A 17,475-nucleotide genomic window follows, 5' to 3' on the forward strand; every position below is an offset into this window, starting at 1 on the left:
ATATTCAGCCAAAATCACACCTTTTAATAAATAAATAAACTGTTGATCATTCTTTATGGGAATACACACCCACCGCATTCTAGGGTTCCTCCATTTCTTTTTGCTTTATGTAATATCACATGTGGCACAGCAGGTGGCGCTGTGATCAAGAAACAGGACTCGTCTATAATCATATGCCATGCTGTGCTAGTCATGGGTGCACTATACTGGTGTAGGTTTGGCTTCAGCATTGGTATGGAACAAATCAGCCCCGAGCCCACCGCCCCCCCTAAACACACACAGTCCTCCCACAAAATTGTTGAGCCTTTGGTCCACCAGACAGGATGCTCCAGTCTGTTTCTGGGCTTACATGCGAGGTCTTTATCAGGCAAGATTTTATTGCCTCTGTGTTATGTTATGTTATGTTATGTTAGCATGATTCCACGATTGGCTCCTGCGATCTAGAGCTCCTGTACAGGGTGAACATATAGGAGTGTCCCTTTCTGCAGGTTTTGTGCGGTTCTTGGAGGGATACTACGTTGTCCTCATCACCAAAAAGAGGAAGATGGCGGACATCGGGGGCCACTCCATATACAAGATCGAGGACACAAACATGATCTACATTCCCAACGACTCCGTGCGGATCACGCACCCAGACGAGGCGAGGTGAGCCCAACCTGGGTGCAGAACAACGAGCAGGTGCCAGGGAATTGGAGCTAATGGGGGTGGGGGGGGGGGCATAGAGGAATAAAGGTAATTAATTCGCCAGATAATTAGAGGATTCCGTCTTGTCCGGGGGCTTAACGATCACCCTGGTGACACTGAAACAATACATTCTAAATGTCCCCTGTCCCCACCCCCCCACCACAAACAGACAAACACCGCATCACATGACTTGATCCTAATTACCAAGCCGCGAGGATCAGCACGGTCCCCAGTCGGCAGTCCCCGGTTACGGTGACCTTGGCGTGTCGCGGAGGCCTCCTGGGTACCAGGCTTTTGTGCTCGTATTTCCATGAGGAGCAGGGCGGCAGCCCAGTGAGCATCTCCAGCATGACCAGGGAACTGAAGGGACTCATTTTCATCACGACCAGCCATAGCTGGGTGCCACTGGTCCCTGGTCATGCAATAACGGCACCAAATCCACTGTTTCCCAACCCAGACGTTTACAGGCAGCCTGGGCGGCTACCCAAGTATCACGTATAAACCTTGATGCTCTTCGACAGATTTAAAAAAGAATAACCGCTATTTTGGTCCATCCACCATTCCATTATTATAGCCGAAATGGTTTTTACATTTATAGTTTTTCATCCACCTGACATTGGCTGAGAGAGATATATTTAAATCCTCTGTTTCTGAGCTGCGCTGTCTGCATAATTTCATAGTTTCTCACCAGCAAAAATTGATCTGTATTTTTACCACGTTACTCATTTTTATATGATTGACCAAAATTGCTTTAAACTGCATGAACTTCTGACTGCCTGTAGCTTTAAAGTAAAACTTTAAAAGTTAGAGAAATCTGCATATTACGTGCAGGTGTGTGGACAGATAGTAAAATTACTGGTTTGAACCCCTCTAGTAAGGGGGGGGGGCACTCCATGACCCCCCGCGACCCTGAACAGGACAAGCGGTTTCAGAAAATTGATGGATTTGGTGTTAATAATATCTTTTATTTGAGCTACTTTCAAAATTGAATAATATCGTAACTTGGTTTGTTTTGGCAAAAATTGTATATTAGCTGTAATAGAAAGTCATGGTCAGCTTTACAATCCAGCAAGGGCTTCTGTAAATTGTAGATGCAGTTTTTGAAAATTGTAACCATTGTTCCATCGGCTCTTTCATCAGTTATTTCACCCTTTTTTCAGATACGTGAGGATCTTCCAGAATGTGGACCTCTCCAGCAACTTCTACTTCAGGTAAATGCGTGTTGATGTGTCTCACGCCGCTCTGAGGCCTGCTACCTTTTGGAGACGTTCTGCTTCCAGAGGATGATCCTAATGATCTGAGTCCGATTCCGGTCGTCATTTATCATCATGCCCGCTTGTAATCTGTAAATGTGCGTCGTGGGACGCGTGTCAGCTATGGGCCATTAAATCAGTCTCTTTGTGTACCTCCCAGCGACTGGAAAAGAGAAGGAGGGTATTTTTGGAGTTCAGAAGCACGCTGCCCTTTTTAGCATCGAATTAGGGCTGATTGCCGTGTTTTCTGGGGTGATATGAAGTGACTGATGTTGAGTGGAGTGCATATTCTGAGCCGACTTAAGACAAAAATAATGACTTGGTCCTTGCCGAGGCCGGTCCGTGTGCAAGCCGGGATCGCTAACAAGCAGCTGAATAAAATCTGTTTGTCGTCTAGACCCACAGCTATGGACTTAAGGGCCCACAATTTGACAAACAGCGGGGGACTGGGGGGGGGGGGGTCGAAAATGACATAACGCTGAAAAGAAAAATATGGTGGGATCATGAAAAATAAAGTATTTTTTTTTCTTTTTGTTTCTGCTCCAGCTACAGTTACGACCTGAGTCACTCCTTGCAGTACAACCTTACCCTCCTGAAAACGATGTACGAGCTCAGCAGGACAGAGGAGGTGCAGCCTGCGAGCCGGCAGGACAGCTTTGACATTTTTGAGGACGAGGGCCTACCGACACAAGGTATCACCGTGTTTGTGCCGCACGTTCATTCCGCACAAACTCTCTCGCCTTCCTCCCTTTGTTCACCACGGTATGTGCCACTGCTTCCCCTCCCCCCCCCCCCACAGTCGTTCACGGGATCAGAAACGAGCCGTATGCAAAGTACATTTGGAACGGCAAGCTCCTGGAGAAGATCAAGGACTCGGTGCATCCCAATTGGCTCCTGCACATCATCCACGGCTTCTGTGGCCAGTCAAGTATCCTTCACATGCAGGGAGAACGAGGGCCTGGCCTGGTGGGTGGGGGGGGGGCCTTTATTCGCTGAGCGGGCACCTGGGGAGTCGCTGTGGAAGGTTGACGTCGCTGTGGGAACAGATTGAGCTGTTTGGCTGTATCTGCCCAAGCTTGTAACCGCAGCAGTCTGTCAGGATCGGCTTGGAAACAAGGCCACCAGCCACTTGACACTTCCGACTCAAGGACAGTGACACAATGACCCAAATACCCGGGCGAACTCTGGACTTCTGCTGGGTGTTTCTCAATACGCATACTTGACCATTCTTGTGTTCTCGTGAACCCGTTTTACGTCATCTCCCATTACCAAAGACCAGTTCCAATCCTAAAAGTAAAGAGGACAGTAAAAATCCCCGGATGTCGTTCTTGCCTGACCCCAAATATCAAGGACACGTCGGTTTCATCTTTGCCAAATTAGACCAATCACATGATTCAATGCACTAAAAGTTTGTTCTTGGGAGGCAGTTCAGCAAGAAGGATTTTGTTTTCCATTAAAATTGAGTGGCAATGATTGACAGGAAATTGGTTCTGACTAATGCAGTAGTGGACAGTACTCCTATATGGTTACTGAGCTGTACTTCCACACGCAGCATGATAATTGGCTTGCAGATGTCATGTGATGATAAGCAGGCAGCCTATCCTGAGGACAGGCTGAGCTATGAGGCTCAGGTCTTGAACTGGGTTCCCCCTGACATCTGGGAGTGGGGGGACAGGTAGCCTTATGGCTGCCAGGGGTGACTGGTTTCTTTTCTGGTCAGTGTTTAGTGTATGGGGGTTCACAGTGTGAAAGGTAAAACTTCGGGGAATGGTTGACTCCTTATTGGTGTGGAATCCTTGCAGACAGGCAAATGGAAGACTTGGATAAGAGTGGGGAAAAGTAAAAGATACTTAGAGGCCAAACCCAAGGCTTGTACTCCTTCATAAATGGTCACGCGCCTTTCTGAAATCTGGTCCTCCTTCACGTAAAGCCTATTCTTTTGTTTTTATTCATTTACTCTTTTCTTTTTCTCCCTTCTGATTTTCCATGTCGGCCCATAACCTTGGCACACATGTTGGGAGTCTCTCACGGCAACGTGATTTTCCTCGCGGCCCGTCGCTCCGGCGCCTCCCATTGTGCTGCACGTGGTGCCGTAACGCGCCTCACGCTGCAGAATGCCTCCTTTTGTTGCCGGTAAAATAAATGGTTTTCCGTGGGAGTTCACCATCCACCTTGGGAGTTACGGCCAATAACGAGCTGTTGTTAATGTATCATCTTTGCTCTTTCTGCTGCTTAAATATTATCCATGCTTGCATGTTCAGCTGCAGCATCATCATCTAATTAGCGGGACCGGAGCATTTTTGTGGACATTTATGAGATTAAAAAGCAAGTCGATCAATAGAGTCGCCATCCTGGTTTGCCCGTATGTGTGGGGGTGTAGGTGGGTGGTGGAGAATGGCTTCTGGGGAAGAGGTTTAGTGGATTACCAAGCCTGGACGTTCCTACCTTAACCCCGGTTCCTCTAAGAGCTGTTGATCTACGGCCGGCCGGTTTATGTCACCCTCATCGCCCGGAGGTCCAGCCGATTTGCCGGAACCCGCTTCCTCAAGAGAGGAGCCAACTGCGAGGTCTCGTCTACATCATTTCCCTTTTTCTATTGCTCTGGAGATGGCCTATTGTGCTGTTTAGGGTCTTTAAGTTCTGAGCTAGCATCAATTGAGGACTATAGTGTACATCTCTCACCCTTGTTTTGGTTTGTCCCATTTCTGCTTGATCTGGCCCCCTACATATCAGTCATAGTCTCAGCTTACAGATCATGCTGTTGTCCTCACCCTCCAAGGGCGACGTGGCCAACGAGGTCGAGACGGAGCAGATCGTCCACGATGCCTCGGTGATGTCTTTTACGGCAGGGAGCTACTCCTCGTATGTGCAGGTGCGAGGTTCCGTCCCCCTCTACTGGTCCCAGGACATCTCCACCATGATGCCCAAGCCACCAATCCGCCGTGAGTTTGCCTGCCGTGCTGCACGTTACCGCGGTTTTCCCACGTATCACTGTTACATTCATCTCCAGTGTGAATAGTTGATACCGTGCTTTGCTGCGTCGCGTTTCGGCATCCTGAGGCTCAGTTTAATAAAGACCTGGCCGTGGGAGATGGGATGAGCGGAGGGTCGCTTCGGGCGAAAGCGAGGAGATGAAAGACAGCAGCAGTAATCCACTGATCCACTTCTGAGGGGATGAGTGTCACACGCTATATGAGATCTCTCAGGCTGGCACTGCAGAAAGCCAGGTGCCCCACGGGCTGCGTTTCCATCCGCGTCCTGCCACGGCTTCCAGCAGTGTGGACCTCATGCACCTCTCTCGGTTCATGTCCTCAGAGAATGGTCTATCCCGAGTCCACCCCATGTCCTCAGAGAATGGTCTATCCCGAGTCCACCCCATGTCCTCAGAGAATAGTCTATCCCGAGTCCACCCCATGTCCTCAGAGAATGGTCTATCCCGAGTCCACCCCATGTCCTCAGAGAATAGTCTATCCCGAGTCCACCCCATGTCCTCAGAGAATGGTCTATCCCGAGTCCACCCCATGTCCTCAGAGAATGGTCTATCCCGAGTCCACCCCATGTCCTCACAATCGCCCGCTGTACATGCTGCTTCTGCTTCAGTCTTACATTTTCTCTACATCCACCCTCATCTTCATCCCCAGGCTCTCCTTTCATCCACCGTCATCTTCATCCCCAGGCTCTCCTTTCATCCACCCTCATCTTCATCCCCAGGCTCTCCTTTCATCCACCCTCATCTTCATCCTCAGGCTCTCCTTTCATCCACCCTCATCTTCATCCTCAGGCTCTCCCTACATCCACCCTCATCTTCATCCCCAGGCCCTCTCTACATCGACCCTCATCTTCATCCCCAGGCTCTCCCTACATTCACCCTCATCTTCATCCTCAGGCTCTCCCTACATCCACCCTCATCTTCATCCCAAGGCCCTTTTTACATCCTCCCTCATCTTCATCCCCAGGCTCTCCTTTCATCCACCCTCATCTTCATCCCCAGGCTCTCCCTACATTCACCCTCATCTTCATCTCCAGGCTCTCCCTACATTCACCCTCATCTTCATCCCCAGACCTTCATCCAAACCACTCACTCTCTCCCCCACTCGTCCATCTCTCCACCCTTTGTACACACTCCTCTTCTCCACTACTGCACCCATAGAGCCTTTGTCCATTCAGCCACACTCTTGCGTCTCTTTTCCTGCAGTCCACATGTACTCTTTCTCTCCGATCCTTCACCCAATAGTAGTTACAATGTTTCCCTGGAAAGAATTCCATGCAGAACTCACTTAATTCCATGCAGTTCAGTTTGTTTTTGATGTTTATGACACAAAAACAATTTTACAAATACATTTAAAACAGTTTGCCCGCCTCTTAACAAATAGGAAGAAATAGGAACCTGGATGAAGGCTTTAGCATGGAAGTCGAGCCTTTTGGGGTCGTTTTCTCCTCCCCCTTCTGATTTTTTTTTTTTCCTATATTTTTAAAATGTAGAGATTGAAACAGTTTGGGTGCATCGTTTGTTTCCATGTTTGGTTTGTTTTAATGTGATGCTAAAATATTAATTAAGTGTTGTCTGGCTGTTAACTTAATAAACTCACTTCGATGGTTTTCAGAGAATCAGTTAAGCTGTTTGCAGTTTCAGTGTTTGTTTTACTGTGAAAATTGTTTTTCACTGAAAGCAACTAACATACAAGTAATTTATTACTATAGAGATAAGTAGGTCAGTGTTATTATGTTTACCAGCAGTCTGGACCACACGGCCATTTGTCATTGCTTATGCTACATTATACGCACACAAATGGGCTCGTTATACAAGATGATTGAGTTTTATGCGTGGGATTTAGCCGTAATAACTATATGAATAAGTTAGTTAAGATCCCGAAGGGGAGTGCTGCTTGGATGTGGTCCTTTGTGCTTTCAAACAAGCTGCGGTCCAATTACCTACGGTACTCATTTGGCTTTTGAATAGTGGCATCATTGATGCTTTGAAAATGTTAACAAGTTCCTTCCTTTGAACACAAGGGAGCAACACGACCTATATTTTTACGTCTTTAGTGTTAAAATCTTGAGAAAAGCAAACAAAATGTTTTTAAAACTAAATTTATAGCATGTTTTATTAAAGAAACAAAATATTTTGTTTAATCTTTTGGGGAGATAGTAAGTTTTAGATGTTACATTTGGTTACTTCCTGGGAACTTTTTTCATTTTGTTGACGCTGATAAAACCAATATTTTATGTTATTACTGCAAATCTAGAACTATATCATTAAACTGCTTGTATTATTATTATCTAAGACCAAGGTATTTGGTCATAGATGGTGGGCAAGTGGTTAATGAACTGCTGATCCGATCTGCTCGGCATCTGTGGGTTTGAATCCCGTTTTCTCTGGGTGTCGGGTGTGTCCCTCAGTAGGTTAGGCCTCTGTGTCTTTGATCATACTTGTACAAGTGGCAAATAAAACTCAATTTCATTTCTAATCCCCTAAAACTGGACCTTTATGCATCTCTGATATCAGAGCAGGTTTGGACCTGCAGCCCTCTGGTCCAAGTAAGTCTCGGCTGCTCGCCGGGTATCACCCCGCGTGCCGTGTTGGGATTTCAGGGTTTTCCTGAGTGTCCCTCTGGTCCCGGCTGCTCGCCGGGTATCACCCCGCATGCCGTGTTGGGATTTCAGGGTTTTCCTGAGTGTCCCTCTGGTCCTGGCTGCTCGCTGCGTATCACCCTGCGTGTTCTGTCTTGGGATTCCAGGGTTTTTCTCAGCAACTGTTTTTCTGCCCTTCCAGTGGACCAGGCAGATCCCTACGCTACTGTGGCGGCGCTGCACTTCGACCAGATGCTGAAGAGGTTCGGCTCGCCCATCATCATCCTCAACCTGGTCAAGGTAGCTTTTGGGGCAGGGTGTCTGTAATCTACGCTGTTGGATCTTAGGGGCTAAGCATTTTACACGCTCTGAAAGTGGGGGTTTGCTGGCCCTTTGATATGGAGCTTTAGTTGGTTGAATATTTAAAGGAAGCTTAGCTAGCTATTTAGCTTTTGGTGTGATTAGGTTTCTGGTCACTATGTAAGGCTGGACCCTAGCAATGGTTTCATCAGCAGTCACCACTACACACTGCCTGAATGCCACCAGTGTTCTTAACACTACTTCTAAAAACTTGCTTCACACCAGTCCCAAGAGCTAAGAAGGGTCTGACATGAGCGATAGGATCTGATTTTCTTAATTATAACCGGCAAGCCGGGGTGGCAATTTCAGCTTCAGGGAAAGTCCAAACATCTAGTGTACCATGCTGATGAACATTTGCTGTGTTTTAATCAGATGGGGTCAGAGGTAGCTGGAGTTTCCTCTAATTATTTACAGTTCAACTGCAATTCATCAGCTCTTAGTGCATTTTGTGGGCATCTGGATCTCTGGGCTTTAAAAAGTCAATGTTGGTTTTTTAAAGGGAGGAATCTTGTTGGCCCTTAAATGGTTATAAGTTAATAAATCTCTACAGCTGTCGCCTGCATCCTCAGCTGGTGGGGGGGTTTTGGGCTGGGGCCTGTTGCCTGCATCACGTTGAAACTCACGGGTTGTGTGGAGGGGGGGCTCCCTCACACCAGGGGGATGTGGGCGGGGAATTCCTATCTGTCACCTGAGAGGAGGGAGGGAGACTTAAACGCGGTGGGGGGGGGGGGTTGGGCAGCACGTGGCCTGCCGCATTCAAGGCACCTGTCCCAAGTCGTTATGTGTAAATTACCTCGTTAGCATTTGTAGAAGTATACCCACATTAATCTGTGTATCTGAAGATTTACTCCCCCCCCCCGCAGTCCCCCCCGCACAATCATCATCATTTATCCTGGAGCAATTTAAATGTTAATAAGGGTCTGAGGTCCGCAGTGTGCTCACGTGTCTGCGTGTGCGTGTGTGTGTCTGCGTGTGCGTGTGTGTGCACGTGTGTGCATGTGTGTCTGGCTGCCTGCGTACAGATTCTCTGAAACGTTTTGTTGCTCGGCAGGTGAGAAGCTGATGGCCGTGCGCAGATATGGCATGTCGGGTAGCTAAATCACATCCTATCTTAATATATCACATCCACATCCTATGACTAAATGATATATTGGAACTGCAGTGTGTTGGCGCCCACCTGGGGTTGGTTCCCACCTGCACCCGTTGTTCCCGGGATAGGCTCTGGTCATGATGATAATGATAAAAGTCTTACGAGTTTTGAGTCAGTTCTGTGTCAGAGTTTCCTGTGGGGTCTGTGTAGAAGGCCACCTTCTGGGTGGGGATTTGGGGCATAGGTATGCGGTCTTACTGTGCCCCCCCCCCCCCGGTTTTGCCCCTAGAAGCGGGAGAAGAGGAAGCATGAGAAGATCCTGAGTGAGGAGCTGTACCCTGCTGTCATTAACCTCAACCAGTTCCTGCCTCCGGAGCACTGCATCGACTACATCGCCTGGGACATGGCCCGTTACACCAAAAGGTGGGAGGAGCTTGGAGAGGTTTGGGGGGGGGGTAGGGGGTAGTTATGTGGCTACATAGAGCTTCAGTAAGGTCCAGAGTGACTACAGCCAGCCTCTGGTACAGTCTGGAGAAATTGCAGAAAGGTGTGGCGCTGTGGACTGTACCGAGGCTTTGCACAGTCACCGTGGACTGTACCGAGGCTTTGCGTAGTCACCGTGGACTGTACCGAGGCTTTGCGTAGTCACCGTGGACTGTACCGAGGCTTTGCGTAGTCACCGTGGACTGTACCGAGGCTTTGCGTAGTCACCGTGGACTGTACCGAGGCTTTGCGTAGTCACCGTGGACTGTACCGAGGCTTTGCGCAGTCACCGTGGACTGTACCGAGGCTTTGCACAGTCACCGTGGACTGTACCGAGGCTTTGCGTAGTCACCGTGGACTGTACCGAGGCTTTGCGTAGTCACCGTGGACTGTACCGAGGCTTTGCACAGTCACCGTGGACTGTACCGAGGCTTTCCGTAGTCACCGTGGACTGTACCGAGGCTTTGCACAGTCACCGTGGACTGTACCGAGGTTCCTTGTAATCGCTATGGACACTGCGAGCCTGTGTTGTTGTCTGGACCATGCAAAGTTGGTTAAGATCTTAAACAAGGCCTCAGTACAGTCCGGAGTTCATGGTGAATTTCCCTTTGTGTCCCTCAATTCCAGCAAACTGTGCAACGTCCTTGACCGTCTTGGCCTCATCGCTGAGAATGTGGTCAGGCGGACTGGCTTCTTTGTCAACCGTGCTGACCTGCATTGTCACACCCTGCGGCCTGATGAGAGGTGTGTTAAACCCCGCCCCCACTGGCTTTCTTTGGGTGGAACCCCAGGGGATCCCCGCTTCCTCTGACATGCCATTTGAAACATGGCTTCGTTGTGTCCTGGCAGGTGGGGCGATCTTGGAGGCTTCCTCACTGCCTGCGGACGCATGCAGGTACAGTCTGCTGACGGCGGGGGGGCTCTCCTTTGGGGGGCAGTAACAGGAGATTGGTGGGAGACTGAAATACAATAAATATGGTATCTGGGCCTGTATATCCGTCGGCACCCCCCCCCCCCCCCCCATGGGTACAGTAAGCGTGTGTGTGTCAAAGGCCTGTGGGAGTGTTGGTGGGTCGGTGGGGGGGCTGTTTGCATAGTGTGCAGTAGTTGTGTTTGTCTAGGGCTTGTTGTACGTTAACTTGGCCCAGTTTGGCACTGATAGCTCCCTCTACTGTCCCGGGACAGACGGGTGTTCTCCGGACCAACTGCGTGGACTGCCTGGACCGGACCAACACAGCCCAGTTCATGGTGGGGAAGTGTGCCTTGGCCTACCAGCTGTACGCTCTGGGCATGGTGGACAAACCCAGGCTGCAGTTTGACACAGACTGCGTCAGGTAGTGACCCGCAGGGGGCAGGGTGGTGGAGTGGGAGGTTCTGTTCTTTTTGGGTGACCCGGTTTCAGTGCACAGCACTGTCACCTTAATGGTAGTAGTAGTGGTACTTTATTGATCCTGAAGGAAATTCCAAAAGTTACTGCAGCACACATAAAAAATGATATCACTGTACAAAAGACACAAGGCCCAATTCTGTATTGCACAATTGCAGTGTGCAAAATAAAGTGTGCAACATTTAAATACAATACTCTTCTAGAGGGCTGGTGACTGAGTGAAGCGACGGGTTTGGGGGGGGGGCACTTATGGCCGCTGGGAGAAAAGTCCTTAGAAATGTGCTTCTCTGTTTGACCAGGACGTGATGCAGGCGGTATCCAGTATGGACCAAATCTTCTTGAGTGTTCTGTTTTGAATGGTGATTTCAAAGGAATCCAGGTGGATTCCCGGAACAGAGGCAGCCTTCTTAATCAGTAAATTGAGTTTGTTTGAGTCCCTTTTTGTAGCACGGTTACACCCCCTGCGTTGGAGGCCGGAGTTTCTGCCCTGCTCTGTTTGTGCGGAGTTTGTATAGAGCATATTAGCAATTAGCCTAATTAATGTCTGTACACTGCCCGTTGTGTGTGTGTGAATGTATGCATTACATGGCCTGCAATAGGCTGGCATTCCATCCAGTGTCCCCCAGCCTCTTACCCTGGGCTGTCTGGAATGGGATCCAGGCCCTGCCATGATTCTGCTCAGAATATGGAGTAAGATAATGGATGGATGGATATTGGCAGATACAGACCTTTTCCTGACCTGTCTGGTGTAGTAATGACTGAGGTACAATTCTGTCATTGATGAATTTTGGTAGCATCTATCATCTTGAAGCACAGCTGAGGTGGTATGTGGCTCAGCCTGTGATCAGAAGGTCGCCGAATCCCGGGGCCAGCAAACTGACGCGGCAGTTGGGCCCTTGACGACGCCCTTAACCCCCAGCTCCAGGGGCCCCGCACACTGTGACCCCCAAGCTTGCTTGGCGCGTCTCGTGGAGTGGAAGACGGGGTAGATGAAAAGAGAACTTCCCCGCGAGGATCAATAGAGTATCACTGTTCTCTTCTGTGGGTGGGTCGTGTGTAGAAAAAGGCGTGGCAAGCCGTACCATGACACCAGCTGGTGACTGAGCCTGGTGTTGTATAACCCCTCCCTGCCCCAGGCTCTTTGAAGAGCTCTATGAAGACCACGGGGACACGCTGTCACTGCAGTACGGCGGCTCGCAGCTGGTCCACCGGGTCAAGACCTACCGGAAGATCGCCCCCTGGACCCAGCATTCCAAGGACATCATGCAGACCCTGTCCCGTTACTACAGCAATGCCTTCTCAGGTGACACCTGCCGTGTCGTACGTTACGCACGAGGAAATGCATGAAACCAGGACTCCTCTAAGCAACAGATGCTTTGCATTATGGGAAAAAAAAAATCAACAATGCCAGCATTCGCTTTTCACCTGTCCCCCGCGGATTAAAGACCAACGCAATCAGTAATCGAGCGAACATCGCTCTCCTGATTACAGTGTTAAATAAAACATTAAAAACAAATAAATAAGCGATAATGAGATCCACGGTGGGTTTTCTTATTACATTCCCGGCCCTGGAAATCGAAGCCCACTCTGTGTTACGACAGAGCTCTGAATCGGAGCTTCATTAACTCCGTTTATGGGGAGTCTGAAAAAGATGCATACATACGTTCTGCCGGGCCTGTGGATTACACAGTGGGCTCCGTTACGAGACGGCCGAGGACTGACATTTAATGCTGGCGGCCCGCTGTGTGATATTTCCTGAGTATGAGAGGATGTTCCCAGTTCCTGTTTATGAGATGCAGAGCCGCGCTCCCGCTGCTGTAAAACCTTCACGCTGCTTGGGTGTTATGGGTAGATCGTGTCCCTGTTTGCCATCGAAGCACGGCAGCGTTACCGCGGTTTCCGCATCCTGCTCGCTGGCCCAGGATTGGCTGAGGCCGCCCTTGCAGTTTTAAAGTGCGTGTGTGTGTGTGTGTGTACGTATGTATGTGTGTGGATTATGTTTATATTATATTGTGCAAACCAAATAATAAAATCCTGTTATTTTGACGTCGTGGGGGCCTATTTTTCAGGTCCCCACAAAGATCTGAGAATGCAATCAAAAAACAGAAGTCTCGTATTTTGTTTGGTTACTTGTGGTTAAGGTTAGGGCTGGGTAGGGGTTAAGGTTGTCATATTGGGATTAGAGTTTTCCCCATAGAAATGAATGAAGAGTCCCCACAGAGATATAATTACCAACCTATGTATATGTGTGTATGTGTGTGTGTGTGTGTGTGTGTGTTCCCCTAGCTGATTAAGTAGGAAAGGGGATTTATCTCTTTTAGCTGTCTCCTGGTGTAGCTGGCTGTGGTTGTAGCTGTCTCCGGGTGTAGCTGGCTGTGGTTGTAGCTGTCTCCGTGTGTAGCTGGCTGTGGTTGTAGCTGTCTCCGTGTGTAGCTGGCTGTGGTTGTAGCTGGCTCCGTGTGTAGCTGGCTGTGGTTGTAGCTGTCTCCGGGTGTAGCTGGCTGTGGTTGTTACCCCCCACCCCCCGCATGCAACCTCCCGCGTGTCTGTGACCAAAGCCCCGTCAGAACCCTGGCCAAATCAAGAGGGACAATCAGACCTAGACCTGAGCAGACATCTCCCAGCCCTCCTCTGAAATGGAGGCGGTGTGAGGTGGGGCAGCATGGGGGGGGGGGGGGTGCCAGAGCATTACCGCCCAGACAGGCCAGCATCTCCTGTCACTGTGCCCTCTGACAAGATGCCTTTCTTTGTCATGGAGGTGGTTATGTTTCTAATGCCTGGTAATTTATCTGATCGTGAGACTGGCGCCTTTCACTCCCCTCATCCGTCCCTCCATCCCTCCCTTCCTCCCTCTAGGATGATTTGATAATGTCTGACCTGATTCTGCATGTATTACCTTCTAATTCATTTCTTTAGAAAAGCATGACTCTTCCTGGTTCTGTTTTTTCTTGCAGTTATTCCATTGTGGGGACCAGATTTCCCCACAATGTGATAAAAACCTGTTATTTTGACCTTTACAAAAAACGAGAAAAATCTGTGAACACAATATTTTGTTTGGTTACTTATGGTTAAGGTCGTCATAGTTGGGATTAGGGTTTTTCCAGTAGAGATGAATGAGGTGGACTCACAGTGACACCGTGTCTCGCTCTGACCTATCTACTCAGCTCAGAATAGGTGTGGTTGTGCTGTTTTCCTTTGGAAGGTGCTGGAGGGGTGCATTTTGACACGCTAAGCCCCCAAACCCAGTACTGAGACCATACTGATATCAGCTTCCCGATAACTGAGGGCATTACTGGGGAGAAATGTAACCCCCCTCATTTACCCAGTGGTCATATACAGTACAGTTCATAAAAATCTGTTCTGTAGCTGTTCAGAGACAACCCACACAATCATTTATTTTTCCACAAAATCTGCACATCTCTGAGGACTGGAAACATTGTGATGGGCTTCGAGGAACGTTCCTCCAGTGAGAATCTTTAAAAAAAAAAGCCTGAGATTAAAGTCGCTCTTGATGATTGATGATTGATGATGGTTTAGGAACTTTGATCCGATGCAATTTTCCTAGATTACAGCCCTTCCATTCATGTGGGGTGGATCAGTCCATTTGCTTTTCTGAAAATTATGACCACGAGTCCGACCCCGTAACCAGAACAGGTGAAATCTGAGTCTGTCTGTTCACCCAATCCGGCGGGCCCTCTCTGGGTCTTGCTCCGCCTCTTCCTGCAGACGCCGACAGGCAGGACGCCATCAACCTGTTCCTGCAGGTCTTCCAGCCGTCCGAGTCCTGTCCGCACCTCTGGGAGCTGCCAACCGACTTCTACCTGCACCAGAAGAACACCATGCTGCTTCCGCACGAGCGCAGAAGGTAGCGAGGCCACCCCCTTCCTCTCAGTCTATTCGTTTTATAACTTCATTCATCGGTTTACAAAAAGTATATATCACATTGGAAACAACCAGAAATTTTTAGTAAAACATTCATTTCTAGGTACTAGTAAATTTAAACCCTGAAAGAGCTATTCTGAATTAAAAAACTCATTGGGTGCTTTTTAATTAGGAACAGCTTTGCCATAACATAAAACACCAAATATTGGTGCTTAGTGTCCCTTTGGGAGTCAATGACTACAATTGCAATTAATAGCAAAATGGCAAGAACAGAAATGAATGAGACGGTGAAAAAAATTATGACGGTTAATAAAAAGAAAATGAAGATATGTGTAGAGAGGTGAAACATTGCTTGCGAGGGGACTTCTGTTATGAAACCGATAAATCTGCAACGTTTTGTACAGAATTAAGGACGCTGCTGTGAGCACTGTGGGTACCGATGTCGGAGTTAAGCGCTTAAATCAGTTTCACTGTGGCTTCAAATTTTTTTGTGAACAATTCCTGGCATTTTTGCTGTCCTCTTTTTTTTCTCCCTAAACACCCCCACCCCTACTACCATCCACACATATTGCCACACCACCCTGAAACAGACTCATACTTTGATTTTATTATTATTATTTTTTAATATCAGGCCAGTCCTTGTTCTCACACTACGGTGCCGCAGCGCCAGGTTCCATCGCCCTCTAGAGGTGGCAGCCTGTAATGACCCAGCATGGTGGTACCCACACACAGTTCAGGGGGTCCGTGACTGGGCTGTGTAGTCATCCCCCGGCCCTCCTATGCTGTTATGCTCAGCCCCACCTCTTAAAACATGTTCCTTCCTCATTATTTACAATGTTTACTGCCCCCCCCCCCCACACACACACATACAACATCTGCAAATCAGTTAATGGAGAGGTGTGGCAGGTCGGTTCTGCGCTTTAAAGGTCTCCGTCAGTCACTTGCGTAATGGGCTTAGGGCTAATCAAGCAAATTGCTTGAAACTACTATTGAATGATGATGAAGGCATCACCATTATGATAATTAATAAATAAATAAATAAATAAGAATTGGGCTGCAGGTTCAATCGAACAATTTTCCTGACACCGGATTTGCTCCCCCGGTATTACTGTCTGAAGGGTGACAAAAGACAGACTAACGTCACAGCTCAGGGAATAAGAAAATCAAAGACCAGGGGCCGCCCACCTCTGTCACCCACCACCCTCTACCTCAACCCCGTCATCTGCTCTGAGATGAAATTACAGTTACTTGCCGACCAGTTCATATGACTTCCCGATGTCTCTCTGTGTCTCCCCACCTGTATGTTTATATGTATTTCAACCCCCAAAATGAGCTAAATATGTTACGGCTAATCACTGAAGAACCAAGAATGCTCATTCAGTTCTTTGTAGGTATTTTTTTTAACAATGTTTTACAAGCAGATTGCAGGTTATACTAATCATATAATGAAGTCTCCCTTATGTCCTTTCACATCGGCGTGTGGTAAACGGGTGATTCTGCACATCTGCATATTTCAATTACATCCTTTCTTCCTGGGCCCTGTGACGGCTAAACACCTGCTTTTGCCGTCGCTCGCTGTCCAGTGCATGACACTAAACGTGAGAGCAAACGTGACTGCCCCCCCCCCCCGTCGCAAATTAGTAGCTGACCCGCTGTGTCCCCCATCCTGAATGCGCCTTTGGTTTGCAGTGATACGTCACAATCTGCTGCTGTCTCCCCAGCTACACATTTTGGTGGTCGGAGGATTTGCTGAAGTACCTGCCGCTACCCTACGATGAAGGTATTCGTCATTATGCGTCATTTTTGTGACAATACCATTTGCTCACCGTTCGGTATGTATCGCCGTTTTGGGGTCACGGTATATTACACCGGCCGACATTTAAAAATCTTTTGTTAGGTGATTTAACAAAAAAAATTGCATGTTCTACAGTTTTTCATGTAGTTTCAGAATATGGGTTCCAATTTGCCGCCACACGTCCGTTTTTGTCACAATTTACAATTAAAGTTCAGCATAAATTACAGCAAATGTTACATTAAGGAAACAGTTCTTCATGTCTTTGCGGGTCACTTAGCACTGCGAAACTGTTTCTGGTATGATTTTCTTTTGTATGAAGCATCAGGATTTTGTCTGTACAAACTCCAACAATAGTTTACATTCCAACGTCCTTGGTCTCTTTGCTCCATTTCACTAATATCTTGGTGAAATCTCTCACCTTGCTCCTCACTATACTCACCCAAACTTTCAGGAAAGTAATGAAGGTGAGAGTCTAGGAAATGCATCTTCACACTCATTCTACATCCAAGATCTTGAAAACGACATATCATATCATATCCTTGACGTGAACCTCATAGTCAGATGACATTTTGGCTGCAAATAAACTGTCCTTCAGCAACCTTCTTACCTGTGGTCCGTCTTCCGGTACTGAGTGACGGTACCGGAAAGTGGACCACAGTTCTGCATACAAAGGTTGGCGTCAGTGGAACCGCAGCAGCATACCTGAAAATTTACATAATTGCAAGCTGCCTGTAAACCCTGCTGACTAGTTTGTACAAAAATTTAGTCTATGACAGGTTGCTGGTGATTTTATATGACTGTTATCAAAATGACATTATTAGGTATAGAATGCATTGTATATGGAAAAAAAGTTAAAATCACAGAAAAACCAGACATACTGGAGCAAAACTCAATATCCTGAAAATGTTTGTTTATGAAGGTTGTTTGAAAAATGTCATTTGATTTTATTCACCAAATTTGATGTTGGCTA

At 47.9% G+C, this 17,475-nt stretch overlaps 1 protein-coding gene across 2 annotated transcripts in view; it reads left to right on the forward strand.

Moving 5' to 3' along the window:
• Positions 1-17,475, forward strand: part of fig4a (FIG4 phosphoinositide 5-phosphatase a) — a 47,978-nt gene that overhangs the window by 5,943 nt on the left and 24,560 nt on the right. For both annotated transcript variants that reach the window (XM_072702880.1, XM_072702881.1), the window contains exons 4-17: positions 489-645; positions 1,845-1,895; positions 2,484-2,629; positions 2,737-2,865; positions 4,404-4,504; positions 4,717-4,879; positions 7,711-7,808; positions 9,248-9,381; positions 10,069-10,185; positions 10,291-10,336; positions 10,627-10,775; positions 11,965-12,131; positions 14,555-14,693; positions 16,432-16,490. In XM_072702880.1, the coding sequence (XP_072558981.1) occupies positions 489-645; positions 1,845-1,895; positions 2,484-2,629; positions 2,737-2,865; positions 4,404-4,504; positions 4,717-4,879; positions 7,711-7,808; positions 9,248-9,381; positions 10,069-10,185; positions 10,291-10,336; positions 10,627-10,775; positions 11,965-12,131; positions 14,555-14,693; positions 16,432-16,490 (1,656 nt within the window). The remainder of the gene's footprint in view (positions 1-488; positions 646-1,844; positions 1,896-2,483; positions 2,630-2,736; positions 2,866-4,403; positions 4,505-4,716; positions 4,880-7,710; positions 7,809-9,247; positions 9,382-10,068; positions 10,186-10,290; positions 10,337-10,626; positions 10,776-11,964; positions 12,132-14,554; positions 14,694-16,431; positions 16,491-17,475) is intronic.

Source organism: Paramormyrops kingsleyae, chromosome 19 (assembly GCF_048594095.1).
Source record: "Paramormyrops kingsleyae isolate MSU_618 chromosome 19, PKINGS_0.4, whole genome shotgun sequence".
NCBI classification, from domain to species: domain Eukaryota; kingdom Metazoa; phylum Chordata; class Actinopteri; order Osteoglossiformes; family Mormyridae; genus Paramormyrops; species Paramormyrops kingsleyae.